Genomic DNA, 18,945 nt, shown 5'->3' on the forward strand with positions numbered 1-18,945 from the left:
CCTGGATCAAGGCCACTGTCCTGCAGCGAGGCTCCACATATGAGCGCACGGCCTCCTGCAGCACCTCGGCTCCATCCAGTCCATCCTGACTCTAAACCCACCCTGCTCCTCACACAGCTGTTGAGTCCCAGAGTCCCAGATTGTAGTCAATGTGGGAACACCTGGGAGTCCAGTTCCTGCTCTCAGCCACGGGTTGTTTCACTCACCTGCTGAGCTTGCACACGTGGTTGGCATCACTGGGCAGCAACTGATGGCACCTTTCTTGGTTGCTAACCCAAAGCACATTGTGCACTGTCAGCCCTGCGTGCTGCACAATAACATTTACTGTTATTTACACTTAGCTAGATTATTGCAATGGTGTTGTGTTTATTATGTTGCTCTCTTTTTTGCTTGTTTTCTCTTCTTTTTTTCACCTGTTGAGGTCATGTCTGTCCCGTCTCTAACTACTGAAAATAAAATAAAATAAATAACAAAGGTTAATCCAATGGACCGATATGGCAAGGCCGTGATGATGCACTTGGTAAAGTAAATCTGTTGGGCATCTTGGCCTTCAGACAATAATTCTAATGGCTAAAGAACCAAATCAAATAGGCAAAAGAAAACAAACAAACTAAAAACTGATGGCAGAAGATTGGTTTGGCCTACCCCTGACCAACTGCCACTCCCTCAGCCTGGGCCTGTTGGAGGTGACTTCCTGTTAAAAGGGGGTTCCCCGGACCTTCAGTGCTCATTAAGAATCTCAGAGGTCAGGTGATTTTTGTCTCCGGGGAAGCAGAATGAACAAAGGTCACGGTTACATGTAAACATAGCTGGACTGGCCATCGGGCATACCGGGCAAACGCCCGGTATGCCTCGTTTTTATGGGCTGATGGGGTTTTTTTTCCCGTTTTTAACCGTAACGGTATAAACAATGAAAGGTGGTGGATTGGCCAGATGCTGGGAGATGTGTAAAGATAACTCAGTTGTTTGGTGGTGGCTATCGCGGAGCTGCCACAGATTCAGTAACATTAGCAAGTGGTGGAGGCCAGCAGGTGGATGACGGAAAGGCAGGAGGAGCAGAGACCCGAAGCAGCCGCCGGTCCGAGTGTCAGGAGAACTGAACTTCAGGTTCAGCAGCACGTTTAAGCTTGATCAGCTGTTGCTAAAATTTATTTAATATTAATTTCTAGTATCAGCTGATGTTTGCTGGAGCCACAGCTGTAAAGCTGCTGGTCATGATGTCGGTTTGGATATGTGGTGAGAGGGAAACATGCAGATGAAACCAGGAGATGTCCTTACTGAACCATCAGAGCTGAACAGGTGATGGAGAAACAGGTTTACCTTTTAGGTGACATGGATGAGTTGAAGTTATGAACTGTTTCTGAGAGACAAATAACACCAGGATCCTTTTCTAAGCAGCTGACAGCTGGTAACTGTGCAGGGGCGGATCTAGCAAAGTGTTGCCAGGGGGGCAGGTAGGGCTTTAACAGGGAGAGGGGGGCACAAGGAAATACTTTTCTCTCTTATTCTCATTTAAAATGTCTCGCTTTTAACAAATAATTATCTGAATCTTACAACAAACGTTTTGATCTGCTGTAAAATGCATAGAAATCCATTATTGTACATAGTAATTTTTTTCAAATTCAAATTCAAATTTTATTTGTCACACACACACACAACCATACACAGTATGACATGGGGATGAAATGCTTGTAGCTGTACAATGCCCAACCATTAAATGACAGAAAAAAGTTTTACAGTATCTACAATTTACAGGTTACTACAAAATTTAAAAATTAACTTAGAAATTTACAGTAAAAAATGTGCAAAAAATGTGCAAATAGCAGAAAGGGTCCAATCATAATTTCTTCAGAAGTAAGTACTGTATATGATGCCAGTATTTTCCCACATTTTCTAGATTCTGTACCAGTACTGTGTAAAATTCTTTCTCACCTGTCTTTCTGTCTCCTTTCACTTTGTAAAGGTTGCCATGTTAGAAAACATATTTTGCCCTGCCATGCTGTTTATTGATGTGGCAAATGAATAGTTTATGAAAATATATCTAAATCTGTCATCAGTAATCAGTAATGATCATGTCTCACCTCTAGTCTCCTCTGTCTTAATTTCAGGTTTTCACCATGTGCTGTAGATAGTTCAGGAGGTTAACTCGACCAAGCAGTCTGCTTCCAGGTACTGTTTAAATTCAAATTCAAATTTTATTTGTCACGTACACAGTCATACACAGTACGATATGTAGTGAAATGCTTTGACAACTGCTCGTGACCTAAAGAAAACAAAAAAGGGAAAAGGCTATGAATAAGATAGGAAATAAATATGAAAAATTAAAAAGGGTAAATTTAACTAGGAAGGAATAAAATATAAATTAAGATTAAAAATGAAATAACTGTACAACACAAATTAGAATGAAGGGTAAATTTAACTGGGAAGAATAAGATAAAATATATAAATTAAAGTTGAAAATAAAATAACTGTACAACAAAATACACAATATAGAACTATATAAGAATGTATGAAGAAATATAAATAAATATATACACAATAACAGCAGCTGTACAAGTATTAACTGGAAATGAAGAATATAGTGACCAGTGTTGTGCAATCCACATTATGTCTTGTAGAATACCAGAATATGCAGGATGGTGTAGGTTTAAGTTTATTAGACTGATACATATATACCAACAACACAGTGTACATCACTGTGACAACAGCGTTTGTTTCCATTCAAAGGCTTTATGGTTTTTCCTATAATACCTGGTGGGCCGGTCTCTAGTCAAAATGCCCGGGCCGATTTTTTGTTCCAGTCCAGCCCTGCATGTAAACACCTGTGACCTTTAACCTTCTATCTTTACATTTATTTACATCATCATCCAATGACTGTAAGATTGCCTTTCCAGTCAGGGTCACGTTTTTTTGTTTTTTTTAACGACTTCCTAAACGTCATCAACGCGCGCCAGCAGCCGGGGGGGGAAAGCAGAGAAGATGGCGGACGTGGTGAATGTCGGAGTGAACCTGGATGCGTTTTCTCACGCCATCAGCGGCATCCAGGCGCTGCGCTCCAGCGTGAGCCGCGTGTTCGAGTTCCTGAAGGACGGCATGAAGAATCGCGAGACGCTGGAGGGTCGAGAGAAGCAGTTTATATCCGAATTCCAGCAAAACCTAGAGGCGGTCAACAGAGACCTCAAGTGAGTCCAAACACTGTCCGTCAGGATCCAGCCTACAGAAAAACACACTAACCCCCAGACCAGGGTCCATTCATATTTCTGCCGATTTAAGAGTTAATACACAAAGACATGCTGACAGACCAGGGTCCATTCATATTTCTGCTGATTTAAGAGTTAATACACAAAGACATGCTGACGGACCAGGGTCCGTTCATATTTCTGCTGATTTAAGAGTTAATACACAAAGACATGCTGACAGACTCATAACAGACCAGGGTCCATTCATATTTCTGCTGATTTAAGAGTTAATACACAAAGACATGCTGACAGAAGAGGGTCCATTCAGATACATAATTTTCTTAGGGATTGATAAAGCATTCTGATTCCTGATTCTAACAGCTGCCAAGCACCTACTGTCGCTGTGTCGTTGGTGTGGAAACTTGAAATACTGTCCAAAGGGAATTCTGGATCCTCAGAGCAGATATGCATCTTCCTCACGGGAATTATTAAAATATAAAGTTCATTTTCTGAATACATCCTAAACTGAAGGCGACTTTCCGTGCCACAGAGCAACACTTGGAGTGTATTTTGAGACAAGACAGCAGCTGATGGTCAGGATGATTTTAGGTCCATGTTTACTGAGAGTCTAAGTGTAATCAGCCATGCTCGAGCAGGCTGAAGTGAGCCTGACCTCTGACTGTTATTTTATGACTTTTTAATCCTAAACACGTTTTTACGGTTTGACTTTCTCTGGCGACTGAAAATCCGTCTCTCTGTCTGTCTGTCAGTGAGCTGGAGCGTCTCAGCGGATTGGTTGGTCGCCCCTCAGAGTCCCACCCCCTCCATAACAGCGGTCTGCTGAGTCTGGACCCGGTGCAGGATAAAACTCCTCTGTACTCTCAGCTGCTGCAGGCATACAAGTGGTCCAACAAGGTAACCGCTAACGTGCACTTCCTGTTCACTGATGATCAACGTTCCCTCTAATGTTTCATGAACACACAAACTCCCTGAGCGTCCCTTGGACCACTGTGAGCAACATCAGACGTGTGCAGTGTGGTCACACCAGCATCCAAGTCACATAGGTTTATTAAAGTAATCAAATTACAGCATTTATGTTAGACTACTTTAAATTAACTGCTTCAGCCTACTTACAATGACAATTAAAAACAATCTTGTTCATGACCTGTAGCATGTTAACACTATTGGAAGGAAAAATAACTTGAACTCCAAGTTTGAAAACAAAGCTTTCTTTCTTTATTCTTTCATAAAGCTCTGACTTGTATTCTGAGTCTGTGGTCTGGGAGAGAGTCTGTAACTCTGTCTGCAAATACAGTAAACAATGACCAATGTTGGGCAGTTAATTATATAGTTACTTCTTCAAAAAAGTAACTGAGTTATGCAAACAAAGCTTTTTGCAGCTGTTTACCTAAAAATGCAGCCAAAGCGTTTTTAAATAAACATTTCAAACTATTTACAGAACAATCAGCTGTTCTGCATCAAATCTGATGCCACACAGATTATTTGTGCCGCTCCAAAAAATAATTTCTGTCCACTATGAGACGAAGGAGAACAGCAGCCTGATACCTGCAGGCCTGACAGCAGCAGATGTGTCACTGCTGTAACACCTGTAACACTCAGCAGTCGCCTCATTGTTCTGACACACAACAACAAAACTACACTACACACTGACTACACACTAACTACACACTAACTACACACTAACTACACACTGACTACACACTGACTACACACTGACTACACACTAACTACACACTGACACGGTCGTTGTGTCCTTGGGCAAGACACTTCACCCGTTGCCTACTGGTGGTGGTCAGAGGGCCCGGTGGCGCCAGTGTCCGGCAGCCTCGCCTCTGTCAGTGCCCCAGGGTGGCTGTGGCTACAATGTAGCTGCCATCACCAGTGTGTGGATGTGTGTGTGACTGGGTGGATGACTGGATATGTAAAGCGCTTTGGGGTCCTTAGGGACTAGAAAAGCGCTATATAAATACAGGCCATTTACCATTTACACACTAACTACACACTGACTACACACTAACTACACACTAACTACACACTGACTACACACTAACTACACACTGACTACACACTAACTACACACTGACGACACACTGACGACACACTGACTACACACTAACTACACACTGACTACACACTGACTACACACTAACTACACACTGACTACACACTAACTACACACTGACTACACACTAACTACACACTAACTACACACTGACTACACACTGACGACACACTGACGACACACTGACTACACACTGACTACACACTAACGACACACTGACGACACACTGACTACACACTGACTACACACTGACGACACACTGACGACACACTGACTACACACTGACGACACACTGACGACACACTGACTACACACTGACGACACACTGACGACACACTGACGACACAAGATTAGTGCTAAACATTGCAAATCTCTCACATCTCAAACACGCCATCACTCCTAAAACTTCCCCCTCCCTAAACAATAAATGCCATGTTGCCATATCATTTTGTGATTGGTCCACATGGTACATTTTTCCACCAATAGGAGAGGCTGGGGGAGGGGTGTTGTTTTTGCTCAGGGGGTTTTCCTTATAAAATGCAGTTTTTACCGTTTCTTCCTGCAGTAAATATAAACAACGACAGTATTCAGGAAGAAAAACAAACATTGCAGATATTTTATCATAACTCTGGTTTTACGTGGCCGATCAACACAATTTAAAAACTGGTATAAAGTCCACACTTTGTCCGTCAGTTGTTCGTCTGTGCTGCTCACATCTCCAATGGTTGTACACGTTGTCATTAACGTGGCTTCACTCCACATCAGCCGCTTTGCTAGCTAAACACCGGTGTCGGCACATAAGGACGCTGTCAGAGCCTGTCAGCGACGTTGATTAGCTGCGTATCTATACGAATGTGAATCGCATCATTGGCTGGACTGTGGGATAAGGTGGCATCGTTCTGATCCCATACGGGAGCAGCCAGTCACTGACTAACACTGCAGAACAGGATTGTTAAAGTTTTCATTTTAATTTCAATTCAGGTTAGATTTTTTTTTCTGTGCGCAGAGACGTGCCAGCAGTGCGCAATTGCGCACGCGCGCAGCTTAGAGGGACCATTGCTGATGAGGACCTCAGAGCAACCGCCCTGTTCACAGCGAGATCAAAGTGGACCTGAACCTGGACATTTCCCCACGGAGCCCTGCTGTGACACACCGTCACAGATTTAACAATTCAAGAAAGGCATGTTTAGCACCATCATAGCTAACTGAGCGGAGGAGACGACAGCTGAGCGTCAGTGTAGCGGGGTCGCTGTCTCCTGCCGTTCATGAGCGGTCCGTGCCTTTAGCAGAGAGTAGCTCTGTTGGCTGGCTGGTCTGAAGCAGGACGTGCCTCTTGTTCGCTGTAATGTTCGGGTTTGCAGACACGTCATGATGAGGACTGTTTGAGTCAGGTGACCCGGTGCCATCAGCACTGTGCATCTCATATTTCATGACTTTGGGCGTATTCATCAAATACTGGCTTTTGGGGCGTGTTGGATCAAAAGAAATAAATATAACCACTTTTACCTCGAACCGGAGAAGCCACAGAAATTAAAGTAGCTACGACACACTGGATCGCCTAGCAACACAATTGTTTTTACACATGTTGGCGTGAAGGCTGCTGTAATGTGAGCCAGCTGGGTGAGTGATAGATAAATGTGTAGGGACTGTAACTGGAATTAAAGACTTGTGGTTACTGCGGGGTCGAAGATGGATGTTGAGCTGGAGTGAGGGCTGGGCCATGTATCGAATATACTTAACGAGTTTGTCCACATACGATGGTTAAAATGGCGTTATCGTAACCATCGAGTATGGGTTGCCATGGAAATATTACGGTGTCTGCACGTTTTTTTTTTTCTCCCACACACTGCGAATGCATCATTAATCCCCCCGCCAAACCTCAAAACCTTCTACCTAACACACCGTGCTGAGCGTGCGTGTTTCAGTCATACCAGATAGGGAAATATGGCGACGGTGGGAGTTTCCACACGCCATGGGACACAAACCTGCTGTGTCGGTTTTATCATCGCTGTTTGGACTTCAGCTTCTGTCGTGTGAGGTTTTTTATTTGACTGTTTCACATGTTATAAGCACAAAGGACGACCTTTGTAACCTCAGTTGTTTGTTTTGTTTCGGTTTGTTAAAGTCGAGTGTTGACCGCAGACAGACGTGGTTGTGACAAGCCTCTGTGTGCAGCTGATGGTTCGTAGCGTTTTCAGACCAACAGAATCAGCCCCCGCCTCTGATACCCACTGTGTCAGCTGTGTCTCATTAATCAGCGAGTTCTTGATCGCGACTCTTCAGCTGCTCTGAGCGTGTCAGGTGCTTTGATGTTGGTCCACAGCTGGAGCTCATGGAGCTGCCACCACAGACCAAGCCAGCGGCGGCCCTCGTTTACGAAGGCTGAAGATGAGTCCTTCCACCGTCGCCGTCGTGTTTGCAAAAACATGGACGTGATAAAACCACTCCCTGTAAACTGGTCAGGGACCACCCACCCGGACGCTGCCTCCATGTTTTTACTGCCTGACAGTCAGACAGACAGAGGACACTGGGATTGTCCTCGTGTGGACACTTGTGAGGTCGGATGCAGGCTGAGCGTCTTTGAGTGTGAGGAAAACGTTTAATCCATGTTTAGAGGCCCCGTCAAATCCTCACGCTGTGTTTGTGTGTATGTGTAGTTGCAGTATCACGCTAGCTTGGCCTCCAGTTTGTTGAACCAGCAGTCGCTGAAGCGATCAGCCAATCAGATGGGAGCATCAGCCAAGAGACGGCCCAAAGTCCAACCCAGTACTCTGGTACTGCCTCCACAGTGAGTACTATTGCACAAAATACTACAACAGTGCTACAGTAAACTATTTCACACCTTTATGCTGCGGTTCCCCTGGTTTATCCTTTCACACTAACACACGGGCACCTGTCACACCTGTCACAGGTACGTGGATGATGTCATCTCTCGCATCGGCAGGCTGTTTCCTGATATGACCATTGAGCTGTTTAGACCCAACGGGACGTCGGCTGTGCTGCTGGTAGTAGAATACACATTTAAACACACTTTGTGCCCACAGGTGTTTTCAGATCAGGTAACATGTGTCTGTCTCACCTGTCTCCGTCCCAGGTGACTCTGGGGAAGGTGCTGAAGGCCATCGTTGTGATGCGGTCGCTGTTTATCGACAGAACCATCGTTCGAGGATTCAACGAAAACGTTTACAACGAGGAAGGAAAGGTGAGTGTTCGCCTGACAGGTAACAGCTGATTATGTGTCCCAGGTAACCACGGTAACCTGTTCTTTTGTCCTCGTCAGCTGGATATCTGGACCAAGTCCCAGTACCAGGTGTTTCAGAAGGTAAGAGATCTCAGATGCATAGAAGTTGATATGTGGGCCTAGCATTCGGAGCCCTGATTAGCCAGGTGCTTGCAGGTAACAGACCACGCCACCACCGCCCTGCTGCACTACCAGCTGCCTCAGATGCCAGACGTCGTTGTGCGGTCTTTCATGGTGAGAGTAATCGGGCACCAGAGTAATCTGATTACCCTCTGTCGTTGCCTGTCTGTGTCTGACCCCTCTGTGTCGCCCTCTCAGACCTGGCTGCGGAGCTACATAAAGCTCTTCCAGTCGTCATGTCAGCGTTGTGGCCGTTTCCTGCAGGACGGACTTCCTCCCACTTGGAGGGACTTTAGGACCCTGGAGGCGTTTCATGACACCTGTCGCATGTAACAGGACACTTCCTGTTTATCTGTAAAGTTTTTCTTTATGTAAAGGTGTTTCAATAAAGTTTGTTTTGTACAGATGTGTGAGTGAAGCTGTTATTGATGTCTGCTGAGCCGTGAGCCTGTTCATGGCTTAAATTTATTTATTTATATATTTTTACAAAGTTTGCTTTCTGTATGCAAAAACCCCCAAAGTTGAGTCAAATTGATTTCTGTGCACAAACTTGGCCAAATAAAGGTGATTCTGATAATATTGCCCAGGGAAACGTGACTGCCAGTATGGGCAAGACTCCAGGTGCAGGCTGTGTAAAGATGCCCCTGAGACAATCCAGCACGTAGCAGCAGGGTGCAAGATGCTGGCAGGCGGGGCATACGTGGAACGCCATAACCGAGTGCATAGTGGCATAGTGTACAGCAGAGGTGTCAAACTCAATTGCATAGGGGGCCAAAACTCAAGGCACACTTTAGGTCGTGGGCCAAACAAGATAAACATTTTTTAAACACACTAAATCGATGTTTTTTAAACATAAATATGAATAAAAACAGGCAGAAATATTATTCCAGAATAAATAACTTAAAAAAATTAACTTTAACTTTAAATATTTTGCTCTCCATAAAAATATATCCTGTCACAATTATGCAAGTTAGAAATATGAACATGCAGCAAAAACCCCAGAAAAAATAAATGAAAGCAAACACAAGGTTCCAGCCGCATGTAGACGGAGCAAAGTGCGCCGACTTGGCTCAACATTACTTGGCAACAGGGAAAGTGAGGCAGGTTGCACTGGTGCATTTGTGACAGCTTCACTTGAAACGCTTTCACCACATCATACATGTCCATGAACTGACAGGTTTCCTTGCTGAGCTCAAAAACTACTGAGAACTTTTCCCCAACTCAGCCAGCGGACCTCTGTGTGATGAGGAATGTCGGCAAACTCTGAATCTATTTCCCACATAAAAGACTGAAACTGACGGTGATTTAATCCTTTAGCTCAGATAAAATGTACGGTCTGCGTCACGGTGAGCATTACATGCTCCATTTTAAGGACTTTACTACACAGCGTTTCCTGGTGTGTGATGCAGTGATATGCTGTTAACTCACCAGTACAGTTCTCCTGCATCCTTACTAGATCTTACATCCTGCACAACACCAGCGCTCCATCTGTTATCCCAGCGCAGTTTCATGTCAGTTACACTTTGAAATACTTTTAAAAAATGTCTTTTCCTGTCGTTGTCCCGTGCATCGATTCAATTTCCAATATTCACTCCCCTTACGGATGAAGATGGTCAGCTGTGCAATGTCCATCATGTCTGTACTTTCATCCACAGCAAGAGAGTATGCAGTGAAGTTTTTGCTTCTTTCACACAACTGTGTTCTTAAATCAGTGGCCATCTCACAAACCCGATCAGCAATCGTATTTCTGCTCAGGCTCACATTTGCCAAAATCTGCATTTTGTCTGGACCCAAGACGTCGCACACCTTCATCATGCAGCTCTTCAGAGTGGTACCGGGCTGATTTGGCTCCTCTGCTACAATAAAACTTGCTTTCACAACAGCTTCACTTTGTGATTTTGCACTGGTGAAAGTCATCTGCTGAAATGCAGAGGTGGGTAGTAACGAGTTACATTTACTCCGTTACATTTACTTGAGTAAGTTTTTGAAAAAAAATGTACTTTTAAAGTACCTTTTTTGCAAGATACTTTTTACTTTTACTTGAGTACATTTATGAAGAAGAAACGTATGGGCTCAAAATGTGGTCATTACAAAGCTTTCTTTGTTATGAATTAGCATACATGTTTTTATTGAAGATTTGAAGAACTAGCAAAAAAACCAGAAACTCTTGTAGAGGAGTGCAGGTGCATCTACTACAGGTAGAGCTGCTGCAAAAACCCACAGAGCTCAGCAGCCAGCGCAACAAATTCTGGATCCTTGGCTTTTAGTTAGCAGTTAGCATTAGCAGCACATGCTGCGTCCGATGTGAAAGGACCTTTATGCTGCGCACTGTGACTCACAGCAATGGTCCCGGGTCAGCCCTGACTTTGTGTTAAACTAATCCTAAAGTAATGATGGTGTTTCTAACCACTGATATACCACAACTTTATCCTTTCAACAGCTGCTGAAAGTTAGGGGACCTAGCTGCTATCGGATATTTATATAGAGATCCTCCAGCTTCAAACTGTATTACCCTTCAAGGACCTGCAGTTCAAAAAAAGCGCCCCTCCGACAGCCAAACCCATCTGTTCTCTGATTGGATTGTTTAATTTGTGATTGACATGACATTGACCAATCAGATGAAAGGAAGAAAAATAGGGTCAAAATTCGTACTTGTAACTTGCAGGGATTTTTTGGCTAAGTCCACAACACTAATCTTTTTTACACACACACAAATTCTTTTTACACATACAAATCCTGATTTACAAGTACAAAACTGATTTACAAGTACAAAACTGATTTACAAGTACAAAACTGATTTACAAGTACAAAACTGATTTACAAGTACAAAATATTTATGACCACATTTTGAGCCCATAGGAAACTGTACTTTTACTCCGCTACATTTGCAAAATTCGACTCGTTATTTTTTCGTTCTTTTTTTTAAAATTAGTTTAACACATTAGATAACATGCCGCCAGTGGAGTTTCCGGTAACTTTTTTACCAATGAGATGTGGCCATGCAGTCACATGACCAGTTTGAAACTGTGGCGGGCAGAGCGGCCCAAGCGTTTCAAAGTAGCGGACACACAGAAAGAAGAAACCCATGAAAACATGGCAGAGTCTACGCTAGAGCTGAAGAGGATGAACACCCTTGGCCTCACATACAAAGAATGTTTCGCTTAAAAGCAGCACAAATGAACAGCTCTGTCTTCAGTGAGAGCCAAAACAACAACTTTTCAGCGTGAAACAACTCAACTCGTGTAACCTGAGGAAACGGTAAGTTTTCTCTAAATATCTTTTTAGCTGTGGTTAGCTGGATGTCAGTCTTATGTTACAGCAGCTGTGTCGAGCTCGAGCTGCGAGTCATATTTTCGGCGCTACGTTGTAGTGAGATAAGTTTGTGGGTGTTTTGTGCAGTTTCAGCTGTCCTTTTAACTGCTCGCTGGTTAGCTAGCGTGAGCTATAAGCTAACAGCTAGCCTGGTTAATGACGCTAGAGTTCAACGCACATGCAAACAGCTCGTCTCTACTCCTTTAAGGTTCTTCTGTATTGGCTTCATGATAGCATTTATTTATAAAATAAATCTGACATTTCAAACAGTTACTGGCTACTTGAGTAGTCTTTTTGCCAAGTACTTTTTTTACTCTTAGTTGAGTAACTTTTTTGACGACTACTTTTACTTGAGTAATAATATTTTAAAGTAATGCTACTCTTACTTGAGTACAATTTTTGGATACTCGACCCACCTCTGCTGAAATGTCAGATTCTTCTTTAGCTCTTCTACTTTCTGTAGTTTCTGCTCTGCATTTCGGTTTTTCAGCTTGTCCTGATGTTTTGACTCGTAGTGCTGTCTTAAATTAACAGCAGCTATCTTTTTCTCATTAAAAGTAATCAAAAGTACTTTGGGGACCTTCAGCCCTCAGAACTAATACTTAGTAAAGCAACATCCACCTAATTTAAATGTATAATTGAGCACAGGGAGAGGAGCTACAGTCCATGCAACTCTGGCTGGGAACCACCACAATTCAATTCAATTCAATTCAATTTTATTTATATAGCGCCAAATCACAACATAAGTCGCCTCAAGGCGCTTCATAGATACAGAGAAAAACCCAACAATCATATGACCCCCTATGAGCAAGCACTTTGGCAACAGTGGGAAGGAAAAACTCCCTTTTAACAGGAAGAAACCTCCGGCAGAACCAGGCTCAGGGAGGGGCGGGGCCATCTGCTGCGACCGGTTGGGGTGAGAGAAGGAAGACAGGATAAAGACATGCTGTGGAAGAGAGACAGAGATTAATAACAGATATGATTCAATGCAGAGAGGTCTGTTAATACATAGTGAGTGAGAAAGGTGACTGGAAAGGAAAAACTCAATGCATCATGGGAATCCCCCGGCAGCCTACGTCTATTGCAGCATAACTAAGGGAGGATTCAGGGTCACCTGGTCCAGCCCTAACTATATGCTTTACCAAAAAGGAAAGTTTGAAGCCTAATCTTGAAAGTAGAGATAGTGTCTGTCTCCTGAATCCAAACTGGAAGCTAGTTCCACAGAAGAGGGGCCTGAAAACTGAAGGCTCTCCCTCCCATTCTATTTTTAAATACTCTAGGAACAACAAGTAGGCCTGCAGAGCGAGAGCGAAGTGCTCTAATAGGGTGATATGGTACTACAAGGTCATTAAGATAAGATGGGGTCTGATTATTTAAGACCTTGTATGTGAGCAGCAGGATTTTGAATTCTGGATTTAACAGGAAGCCAAAACAGGAGAAATCTGCTCTCTCTTTCTAGTCCCTGTCAGGACTCTTGCTGCAGCATTTTGGATTAGCTGAAGGCTTTTCAGTGAGTTTTTTGGACATCCTGATAATAATGAATTACAGTCGTCCAGCCTGGAAGTAATAAATGCATGAACTAGTTTTTCAGCGTCACTCTGAGACAGGATATTTCTAATTTTAGAGATGTTGCGCAAATGGAAGAACGCAGTCTTACATATTTGTTTAATATGTGCATTGAAGGACATGTCCTGGTCAAAAATGACTCCAAGGTTCCTCACAGTGTTACTGGAGGCCAAGGTAATGCCATCCAGAGGAAGAATCTGGTTAGATACCATATTTCTAGGCTTTTCAGGGCCGAGTACAATAACCTCAGTTTTATCTGAATTAAGAAGCAGAAAGTTAGCGGCCATCCAGGTCTTTATGTCTTTAAGACATTCCTGCAGTTTAACTCATTGGTGTGTGTTATCTGGCTTCATGGACAGATAGAGCTGGGTGTCATCTGCATAGCAGTGAAAATGTATGCTATGTCTTCTAATGATGCTGCCTAAGGGAAGCATGTATAATGTAAACAGAATTGGTCCTAGCACTGAACCCTGTGGAACTCCATAATTAACCTCAGTGTATTGTATTGTATTGTATTGTATCTTTATTTGTTTCAGACATATAAAACAAAAAACAATATATACACACTACATATATTTTCATTTACAGATACGAATATATATGTAGATACACACACACACACGTATGTGTTCAGATAAACAAAAAATATATAATGAAATAAAACAAAATCGTCTGTGTGAAGAGCACTCTCCATTTACATGCACAAACTGGAGTCTATTAGATAGATATGATACAAACCACTGCAGCACAGTACCTGTAATACCTACAGCATGTTCTAATCGCTCTAATAGGATATTATGGTCGACAGTATCGAACGCTGCACTGAGGTCTAGCAGGACAAGCACAGAGATGAGTCCACTGTCAGAGGCCATAAGAAGATCGTTTGTAACCTTCACTAAAGCTGTTTCTGTGCTGTGATGAGCTCTGAAACCTGACTGAAACTCTTCAAATAAACCTCTGCAGATGATCTGTTAGCTGTTTGACAACTACTCTTTCAAGGATGTTTGATATAAAGGAAGGTTGGAGATTGGCCTATAATTAGCTAAGACTGCTGGGTCTAGAGATGGCTTTTTGAGTAAAGGTTTAACTACAGCCAGCTTGAAGGCCTGTGGTACATAGCCGATCATTAGAAAGGTGGCTATATTGGTCGCTGATTTGTTTTTGTTTTGTTTTTGAATGTCAGAAATGTATATTTGTGAATGTGGAGATGTTATATTGGTTTCACTGGTAAAAATAAATAATTGAAATGGGTATATATTTGTTTTTTGTTAAGTTGCCTAATAATTATGCACAGTAATAGTCACCTGCACACACAGATATCCCCCTAAAATAGCTAAAACTAAAAACAAACTAAAAACTACTTCCAAAAACATTCAGCTTTAATATTAATGAGTTTTTTGGGTTCATTGAGAACATGGTTGTTGTTCAATAATAACATTATTCCTCAAAAATACAACTTGCCTAATAATTCTGCATTCCCTGTATTTAATACATTCTGATCTTTGCCCTTTAACAGGTGACCTGCTGATATGTGATTGAACAGCTGAGCATTTTCAATACAGCTTTCATATTTTCCCATGTTTAATTCCTACAGACTGGAAATCAGCAGATCAATACTCGATATTCTATGGATTCTCCTCATTGATCTAAGGCTTGTTTCCATTTACTTCATATTAATCGCAGCTGTATTACCGATCACCCAATCAATCGATCAATAATCAGATCCAGTTTATTTATACAGCACATTTAAAAACAAAGTACAAAAACAAAACAAGATTGTAAACAAAAGACAAAACCACTCATGTTAAAACAAAGCACATCAACTCACACCGATCAAACGCTACTGGAAAAAAAGTGTTCTCAAAAGAGACTTGAAAACAGTGAAGATGCCTGTCTATTACTCAAAGGCAACGCATTCCAAAGTTTGGGAGCCACAGCTGAAAAAGCTCATCCTCCTCTAAGTTTCAGACAATTTTTGGGACAAAGCAGCTGGTCAGCTGATCTAAGGGCCGCGAGGGAGCATGAGGCTGAAGTAGATCAGAAAGGGACGGAGGAGAAAGACTGTTCATGAGCCAAAGTTAGGACTGCTGTGATAAACAGGAAGTCGAGGAAGAGAGGACAGGATCGGTGAGATATGTTCATGCCTGTGTGTGAGAGACGAGCAGCAACATTTTGAACAAGCTGAAAACGTGAGAGGGACGCTTGGTGCACGCTTCGTGGTCCCATATATCCCACAATTCATAGCGCGGCGGTAGGTGTGGATAATTTTGCCGCAAAATACGGCAGAAGGGAGCGGCCAAGAGTGAACTGTCAAAAGTAAGTACTGAATATGACGTCACTTATTTATGTGCGAATGTTTAATAACGAAGAACATTAAAACATTGCTGTTGGCCACATGTCGGCACAGTTATGTGACATTAGTGATGTTTGTGCTTTCAGCGTTAACTTGGTTTTAAAGCCTCTACATATATATATCTCATAATAATCGGACAATACATATAATATTGTCCATATTATATTTACATTACCACAGTGGGATGATTTTAGTCTCATGACCGACATCAGCTAATTGTTATTTACTAGCTAATCTTGAAATGACTGTTGAGGAATGAAGCCCAACAATCATGTTTTACAGTCCCGTGGTCTCAGCCTCAGATACTCATCAAAGTGACGTCATGACAAAAATGAATGACCAACAAAACATTTTTCTCCTTCATTTCTGTCACACAAAGCTGTATGTAACATTTCTTGCGGTTAGTATCATGGTTGCTAGGCAACCTGAACAAAAATGACATCACTTCCGGTTTAGGGCAGGTCATGGTGGACCTGTGATAGTTCGTGCTGACATCTATTCCAGTGTAGGAAGTGTTTTGAACAGGTGATCGGCAAAAAAAAAAAAAAAAAAAAGAACAGCTGATCGGCAAAGCCTGTTTCTGGAATATTATCAGAATCAGAATCAGAATACTTTATTGATCCCTGGGGGAAATTATTTTTTGTTATGTTATGTTATGTTTTTGTTGCTGCAAGCGCTTTTTATGCAGTTTTTGTAAAGCTATATGTGGAAGGCAACTGTGACCTAGGACAAGCTGATGCCATAAGATGTAAGTACAACTTCTCCGGTTTCATATGCAAAAAAAATTATTGCGCTAGCTCACGTGGTTGCAGTGCTAACAGGATTTAAAAGTAGTTGCACAAAACGGAGCGTGCCCGCTCTGATCGGTTTTACAGGGTTAATCATACGCCCAAACAGGTGAGTCACCCGAGGGTGTTTTTTGTTATCCAGCTTCACTGAACCAGCCAGCATGCTCAGGTCATAGGACAGCGGTCATCAGCTCTGTAAGTCAGTAAGTTCAGGTAAGCATCAGTCCAGAATTTACCTGCTGCTTACCTGGATATTAAACATGAAGGACACAGGTTGATGACATAATCTGGGTGGTGTTTATGTGAGTCTAAAACTAAAAGGTCCTGAAGAAGGACTCCAAACAGATCACCTGATGTAAGTCATCAGGCTGTGATTTGAACAAAGAGGAACAAAAACCTGTGAAGGTGATGTGTTTGTTTCTGCTGCACAGGTGTCCCACAGTAACTCCTCCCTCATTCAGGTGGACTAATTCGTGGTTATCCTAAACACAGTGGCGGACTTGATGTAATTTGATCACTCTGACCACCGTCCCAGAGGAAATCCTCAACACTTTCATGCTGTTTGCATCACATCATTAATTAATTAATGTCATTTAATGGTCGGGCATTGCATTGCACAGCTACAAGCATTTCACCTCATGTCATACTGTGTATGGTTTTGTGTGTGACAAATAAAATTTGAATTTGAATTTGATCAACAATCCAAACTGTTTTATGGGTCTCTTCTCCCCTCTGGTGGATTATATGTGCACTGCAGGCAGCTCAAAAAATGAGTGACATCTTTCAGTTAAAAACTTTAAATATAACAACAAATCCAAAGGTTTTCTGCTGAAACTGTGTGAAAATCAGTTTTATTCCATGAATCCCTGTCGTGGTCAGTAATACGATTTAAAAAGATTTAAATCCTAGGAATTAAAATAATAATAAAGAAACATGAAATCTGCTCTCGTGGCAATCATTGTGCTACAGGTTTAAATAAAGTTTCTAAAATGTTTGAAACTCAGCAACATTTTAAAATCTATGATTTGAGTTTTATGCTTCAGAAAATGTTTGATTGTTATAACCAGACAGTGTTGAAAAAAAGTAATCAGTAACTAATTACTGATTACTTCCCCCCAAAATTAATCCCGTTACTTTACTGATTACTTATTTTCAAAGGTAATTAGATACTTAGTTACCTTTTCAAAACATGATTTACAACCTGAATAGGTAAAAAGCGATAGATCTTTCAGGCCAATTCGACCTTTTCTACATATTCCAGCATATAAAATGTGTTTACACTCAGTCTTTCACATAGATGCAAGTAAAACACAGCAGAAAATAAATAAACTCAGACACAGCAGTCCTGTTGCTCTATTTTCACCTGTTTAGCAGGAGTGGGGCAGGCGGAGGTTTGCCCTGGTGCAGGTATGACACAGCCGTCATGTCAGTGGAAGGATCTGGGAGTTTCTCTGGGAATGTCACATTCCTGTGGTTTTCTTCCCACGGAGTGAACAGCAGACACTAATGTTTTTGTCACTTTTTACAGAATCAATGTAAGGTCTGTACTTCCACGTTTTAAATGCTGCACTGTCATACTCTCGCTGCACTCGATATATTATCCATTGCTGATCTGCACACAGCTGTTGCCACGAACGTCGTACTCACTTACGTCACTGTCATGAGACACTCTCACAAACGAGATCATGGTTTAGTAACGCAGTAATGCAGCATGCTTACGGGAAAGTAACAGTAACCTAATTACCTTTTTTGCAATAATAAACTTACTTTACTTGTTACTTGAAAAAAGTAATCGAATTACAGTAACGTGTTGCTGCCCATCTCTGCCAGCGAAGTAGGCCAGGTGTGCAGCAGGTGATGTGTTTGGCGGAGTTTGTTTTATGATTACATTTTTAAAAATGTAATTACAATTTTTTTTTTTTTTTTTTGTAAAGAGAAAGTCCAAATGAAGTTTGTTAAACCTAGTTTGGACGTTCTGACCAACATCTGCTTCACAGGCGATGGAGGCTGGAATGGGGCAGGGCCAAGCCTGTCTCCTCCTAATTCTAAACCTGATCTTGATCCCTGTTCTGGTCCTCAATCAGAGCCATATGATGGGCTCTGTGCTCCTGTGCCCGGACGGTCTGATGAGGCTCTGGTCACCATTGACTCAGATGCTCTGATGGCCTCGCCTAAAGGAGAGGCTGCAGGTCGGAAAGGTCCAGACCCACAGCTGAGGGACAGCAGCTATCTTGAAAGACACCGCAGGTACTGACAATTATTGTGAAGGCCACTTCCTGTGTTGTGATGTCACTTCTACTTCC

General features: G+C 42.3%; 1 protein-coding gene across 1 annotated transcript; it reads left to right on the top strand.

Moving 5' to 3' along the window:
- The first annotated feature begins 2,944 nt into the window (after window positions 1-2,944).
- med27 (mediator complex subunit 27) lies at window positions 2,945-9,029 on the top strand. Its single transcript, XM_085295794.1, has 8 exons — window positions 2,945-3,182; window positions 3,950-4,094; window positions 7,920-8,050; window positions 8,174-8,267; window positions 8,357-8,464; window positions 8,543-8,584; window positions 8,660-8,737; window positions 8,822-9,029. Exons 1-8 carry the CDS (start codon window positions 2,980-2,982, stop codon window positions 8,954-8,956), a joined length of 936 nt encoding a protein of 311 aa, XP_085151920.1. The 5' UTR covers window positions 2,945-2,979; the 3' UTR covers window positions 8,957-9,029.
- The last annotated feature ends 9,916 nt before the right edge of the window (window positions 9,030-18,945 follow it).

This window comes from Mchenga conophoros, linkage group LG12 (assembly GCF_057382185.1).
Source record: "Mchenga conophoros isolate Kocher_MC1m ecotype Shallow Benthic linkage group LG12, M_conophoros_male_GT1.1, whole genome shotgun sequence".
In the NCBI taxonomy this organism is placed as follows: domain Eukaryota; kingdom Metazoa; phylum Chordata; class Actinopteri; order Cichliformes; family Cichlidae; genus Mchenga; species Mchenga conophoros.